Here is a 6,387-nt window from a genome sequence, read left to right on the forward strand (position 1 = left end):
CTGCCTCCTGCACATCCACCGGGGATGTGCCCGCAACCCACGCAACCCAGGTACATGCCCTTGACAGGAATCGAACCTGGGACCTTTCAGTCCGCAGGCCAACGCTCTATCCACTGAGCCAAACCGGTTTCGGCAGATTTTGGATGTATTTTAAAGACAGAGCTAAGATGACTTGCTGATTGGTGTGGGAAGAACAAATGAAATCAAGGATGACTTAGGTTTTTGGCCTTGACAACAGTGCGAGACAGATGCTGATGGAAATATGCAGAGAAAACTGGTGATGAAACAGGTTTTTGGAGAGAACTCAAGACTTCCACTTTGGACATGGTTAAGTTTGTAATGATGTCAAATAAGGCTCTTGCATAAACAGTCTGTGTGAAACTTGAGGGAGAGATCAGGGCTGGACCTGCATGTCAGTCAGCAGCATATGGTGGTATTTAAAGTCAAGGGGATGGATTAGAAAGTCAACAGGGCCAAGGGCTTGGCGCAGAGCAGTTAAAAATGTGCCAGGAGCTGAAAAGGTGGAATTGGTGAAGTAGGAGAAAAGCAGATATTGTAATTCCAAATCAAAATGAAGGAAAAAAACCTTTCAAGCAGCGAGTGCACAACTGAATCAAATGCTGCTTAAGACTACAAAGGCCCAATTACTCTTAGGCACTTAGGAGCTCCGTCCTCCCAAGCTCCGACTCCTTAATAAACACTAAACACTATCTTGTGAAGGGGAGGGGTGCTCCATTGCTTATGAGTTGTGTGGCCTTAGGTAAGATCAAGCTGATCTTTGCAGAATGGACTGGCGAGGGGATAGAAGAAAGTTGCCCTGTTGGGGAGACCCATGTAGCAAGGATCTAAGGGCAGACTCTGTGAGTTGAGAGGCTGACCCTCCCAAAATCTGGCCATTGTGCTTTCTCAGATTCTCCAGTCACTCTAGCAAGGCAGAATGAGCAGAGAGGGCAAGTCAAACCTCACCAATAGCGCAAAAATACCAGAATCACACACACTAGCGCAGCCAAGCCAAGTTGTTTATCATCCTCCATTACATAACATTCTTGTTCCCTGATGAATTTATTATTATTATTATTTTAAATATATTTTTATTGATTTCAGAGAAGAAGGGAGAGGAACAAATAGAAACATCAATAATGAGAGAGAATCATCGACCCGCTGCCTCCTGCATGCCCCACATTGGGGATCAAGCCCGTAACGCAGGCATATGTCGTGACTGAGAATCGAACCATGACCTCCTGGTTCATAGGGGACACTCAACCACTGAGCCACACCGGCCGAGCTCCCTGATGAATTTGAAGCTTGACTGCACCAACTGTTAAAATAGCCTAAACCCAATCTTAAACACTAGTTACCAAAAAAATTAAAACCAGTCCACTATGGAAATCCTTGCCAACCTTTTTATGGGAAGAAAAACTCTTCTTTCTCTAATGCTCTGACTTAGGAGAATAGAGGGAGACAAAGGAGAAGGAAAGTACACTAGCCGGTATGCTGAAACTGACTGGGTGGGTATCTGTGACCCAGAGAGGATCCCAAAAAAGACTGAGGTGACTCATTACCATCCCAACTAAAACTAATAATGACAGCATTACAATCACATAGGGTCTCCTTCCAAGAAGTTCATGATTCACTTACACATCCTCATTTCTCCCGCCACCTCCCATCAAGGCAGAGAATGGGGGCAACAAGGAGGTGACAGGTCCTTGCCGTGAGAGCTGTTTGTCAGAGTCCATTTTCAGTGAGTCAGTCCCTGGAAGTTGGGGTCAGGCGTTGGAGGCAGGGCCATTGGCTGGTTTAGCAATTTGTCCACTATGCTGATTTTAGCATCTTGCTTCTCTATGTCCTCATAGGGAGTCCAGGACAAGTCATGCTGTAGCTTGTAGGCACCAATGAAGTCATGTGGACAACTCGTTCCCCATTCCTAGAGAAGGCAAAGGAGTCAGTTCTGATTAGGATAAGATGTAAAGACATTTCCTAATTATGCCACAAATTTCTCTTTTGGCTTTTCACTTCAGACCAGTCAGAATCATCCTGGAAAAATCTAACATTATACATTATGGATTCCTCCCTTTGCAGACATAATGGCTGTGAAATAACTTAAGCACATGTATGTTTTTCAGAATCATATTGGGGCTCACACCACCTCCCATTTTCTGGGAAACCATTTACCAACCCCTATGCCTACATTTTCACACACATGCCAAGAATTTCTCAAACATTAAGAGTAGACTTTTTGTGCAAAAATAAATGTTCTCACCTTTGGAGAAATAATAGAAAAATACTGCTGACCACTCTCCCGTTGATAAAGGTAGTAAATGTTGCCAGGTTTTTTCACTATATTACAAGCTATGTGGTGCAAGTCAGCATCTCTGCGAGCATCTTCTAATACCTAAGAACCACAGAGAGGTAACAAATTAGGTATAGGAGGTAACAGGCACTCATATTCAGTGATCATCCCAATTAAAATCCCAATTAATATTTATGATCTTGCTTCCTCCCCCATAACAAAAAGTCACTGCTGGGATCAGATGATTCTGCAGAGATAAAAATTAGACTATAATTTTACTGTGCTGTAAAAATTCCTTTAGAAGAAATATATTTCAAAATGTTAAGCATTAGTGGCTTTGAGTGATTTTTGTATTTCTTTCCTACTTTTCTGTAGTAAGTACATTGCTTTTATAACTGAAAACATATTTTCCCATCAAAATGCTTTATCTCACTGAACTTTCTCCTAGTGAAAAAACTTAGATTATACTTAACCTCTTGGACTTACTTTATTTTGCTTAATACCTCTATATTTCTAGAAGGTACTGAAGACAAGCTACATGATCATAAGCAAGTTCAGTCAATCCTATGAACTAAATGAGGGAAATGAAGTCCTGCCTAAAAGCCATGACTTACCTTCCTGGCTTGTTCTTGCAAATGCTGGATTTGATCAGCTATCACTGTTAGCTTGTTGGTGGCATTTGCCCGGACGAATTCATCAGCCTAAAGGTGAGAGAAACTGAACTGTGGGTCGAAAAAGGGTCAGACTTATGATGCTCTTATTTAGATCCCAATTGTGAAGAGTTGCATCAACATCTTCACTTATGCCTAAAATATTTTCCCCAACCTCACCATCCCCCATGAATTCTCATTCACCTCAAAGCCCAGTTCAAATAGCACTGCTAATGAGAAGCCAACCCTGACATGACCCCACACCACAGAATTAAGTGCTCTTTTCTACTTCCCATAGCTTTCTACCCTTTTCACTCTGTTCTAATCACACTGAACTTCTTTGGACCACCAACATACCCTGATCTCTCTTGCTACCAAATATACTGATTATGTATATTTGATTCCATCTAATACATCCCTCCACCCCACTAACCCTGCTTATTCCTTAGGTCTCCATTTATTTTTTCATGTTTAAACATTTCTAAAATCAGGGCTGGGTTTTCAATGAAAATCCAGACATGTATGATATGGCTCTTATCACCTGTTATATAAGAATCTAGCTAAATACAGAGAGTATCTGTTCATCTGATCAATACCTCAACTGAACTTATATTTACATTCATAATTGTTATTTAAAATGTCTATGGTGTAGACCTGAAACAAAGTTATAATGTACACATAAGACTGCCTGTCATGTGCTAGAAAATGTGTGAAAGCAAGGGAAATTGCTTCAAATAAATAAATGTGAAAGTTAGGAGAGATGGTGTGACAAATTAATGTATTGGGAAGGATTATCACTCAGGCATCAGAAATCTGTCAAAAGCTTTCAGCTTATGTTCAAGAAAAGCTGATTAATTTCCAATGGCATACAATTAAGTTAAGAAAAAGAAATTAGGAGGCTAAACTTGAATTTGAACTAAAGAATAATAACAGAATTTGCTAGTTAGTTGAGAGAGCTTAAGGTAAAAGTCAGGTATAAGCCAGTGTTATGAGTGAACAGAAACAATTGAATAAGTTGAGTCAATCATTTATCTGTTCCACAAATATATATTTAGTAACTACCGTGTGTCAAACACCATGCTAAGCACTGGATGCATTGACAAACATGAGAGAGAGGTCCCTACCTTCGTCAAGATTACACCATCTCTCCTAGCTTTAAAATCTAATGCAATTGTCCTTTAGAATATAAAACAAGTTGCATATGTAATTTTAAATTGTCTTGTAGCTGTGTTAAAAGTAACTAAACTTAATTCTAATAACATTTTATTTAACCAATATATCAAAAGCTTATCATTTCAACATTAATTAATATTTTAAAAATTGTTAATAAGCCCGGCTGGCATGGCTCAGTGGTTGAGCGTCGTCGACCTATAGACCAGGAAGTCACGGTCTGATTCCCGGTCAGGGCACATGCCCAGGTTACGGGCTCCATCCCCAGTGTGGGGCATGCAGGAGGCAGCTGGTCAATGCTTCTCTCTCATCATTGATGTTTCTCTCTCTCTCTCCCTCTCCCTTCCTCTTTGAAATAAATAAAAATATAGTTTAAAAATAATAAAATAAAAATTGTTAGTAAGATATTTTATATTGTTTATATTTTATACTCACAGCACCTATCAATTTGGATGCTAAATTTTCATTGGAAATACTTGATCTATATTTGGACTTCATAAAGTTTACAGCTGAGTTGATTCACATACTAACTCTCTATCTCTCTCCCTTCCTCTCTGTAAAAAATCAATAAAATATATTTAAAAAAAAAAAAAAATAATAAAATAAAAATTGTTAGTAAGATATTTTATATTGTTTATATTTTATACTCACAGCACCTATCAATTTGGATGCTAAATTTTCATTGGAAATACTTGATCTATATTTGGACTTCATAAAGTTTACAGCTGAGTTGATTCACATACTCAAATTGTTTCAAATATACTTACGGGTAAAAGTTTCCAATAACTATCAGGTTTTTAAATTAAGTTAATTAATATTACATAAAATTTAAAATTTAGTTTCTCAGTTGCACTAACCATAAATTCCAAGTCCTCAACAGCCATTATATAGCTAGTAGCTACCATACTATACAGCACAGCCCTGTAGTGAGTAATACAGACACCAGAAAGAAAATTAAAGGTAATATTACACGTACTTAGAATAATGATGCACTATTATGAAGGAAACTGCCATAGTCATGTGATAGAAGCAGATCAAAGAAAACAAATGAGATAACTGGTTTAATAACAGGGAGTGGTGAGGACTGCAGGAATTGGAACGCATGTGTAGAGGCACTCATTAATAATTTAGATGGGGTAGGATATAGCCTTCTACAGACAAAAGGCCTCACTCAGGATGTGACATTGTCTTGGATCTGGATGAATGGGCCAGGCATGCAAAGAACTGGCTAAGCTTCCAGGCATTTCTGAAGCCAGTGCAGCCGAAGAGTAGTTAGTGGGGGTGGGGATGGGGATGGTGAAAAAGAGAGCAGGGACCAGATCATGGCCCATGACAAAAGAATTTTCATTTTGTTCCAAGGACAATGAGGTACCTTATGGCCAATGACAGAGTAGCTGGTTTCTAGAACTAAAGTAGTTCATTTTTCTTAAGGTGGTGGCAGCAAATCTGTTCCTTGTAAACATAAGAGCCTAATTAAAACAGAAATGAGAGTACCCATAATTACTAAGCACAAACTCTGGCCCCAATCATTCTAAGGCCCTTTACATATATTATGATTTAATTCTCGTAACGTCTTATGAAGTTGGATATGACAACTTCACTTTCTCATTTTAGGAATCACACTCAGAAAGGTGAAACAACCTGTCCAAGATTTCACAGCTAATAAATAGCAGTTGAAGATTTGAACACAGATCTGTCTGATTACAAATTCAGAGCTTTCTAAACACATATTAATACTTAAAAGGCACGTCAGAGGTCAGTCCTGCTGGAAAGTACATTTCAGTACACAGGCAGTAAATATTCTTGATTCAATTTGTTTGTCTCTAGTGTTTTTGTTTCAGCTTCTCAAACAATGATAATGTGGGGGAAATGGAGGCAGCACAATATACATTCGCTATATCTCACTAGACGATAGGCTGAAGAACAAAAACTATATTCCTTCTTTCTGTTTCAGGACGTTGTAATAAACATGATGGTTACTCAGTAACCCATGAAAATGTTTGCCTAAAATTTGGCCCTGGAAGCCTCCCTCCCACTAAGAGTGATCTGATTAAACAGACACATGACATTCTTCTAATCCATAAAAGTTATACTTTGCTCCCTACCTGTCTAGAAAAGAGAAGGCACAAGGTTTGAACCAAAGGGGCTTTCCTAAACATTTGAATATTTCTTAATTTAAAAAAATTAAAAACCCTGAAGTACAGAAATGTTTATGGTGAGGGAATTTGAGCACATTATTATACAAAGACCTCTGAACATAATCAAGGCCCAATGGAT

At 38.6% G+C, this 6,387-nt stretch overlaps 1 protein-coding gene across 1 annotated transcript in view; it reads right to left on the reverse strand.

Annotated features, from left to right (window-relative positions):
* Nucleotides 1–1,001: 1,001 nt before the first annotated feature.
* Nucleotides 1,002–6,387, reverse strand: part of CUNH1orf50 (chromosome unknown C1orf50 homolog) — a 7,428-nt gene continuing 2,042 nt past the window's right edge. The window contains exons 3-5 of the mRNA XM_006087230.3: nucleotides 2,905–2,991; nucleotides 2,261–2,392; nucleotides 1,002–1,924 (exon numbers count right to left, since the gene is read on the reverse strand). Of these exons, the coding sequence (XP_006087292.1) occupies nucleotides 1,739–1,924; nucleotides 2,261–2,392; nucleotides 2,905–2,991 (405 nt within the window). The 3' untranslated portion in view covers nucleotides 1,002–1,738. The remainder of the gene's footprint in view (nucleotides 1,925–2,260; nucleotides 2,393–2,904; nucleotides 2,992–6,387) is intronic.

The sequence above is a fragment of the Myotis lucifugus genome, unplaced genomic scaffold, assembly GCF_000147115.1.
Source record: "Myotis lucifugus unplaced genomic scaffold, Myoluc2.0 scaffold_37, whole genome shotgun sequence".
Taxonomy (NCBI): Eukaryota; Metazoa; Chordata; class Mammalia; order Chiroptera; family Vespertilionidae; genus Myotis; species Myotis lucifugus.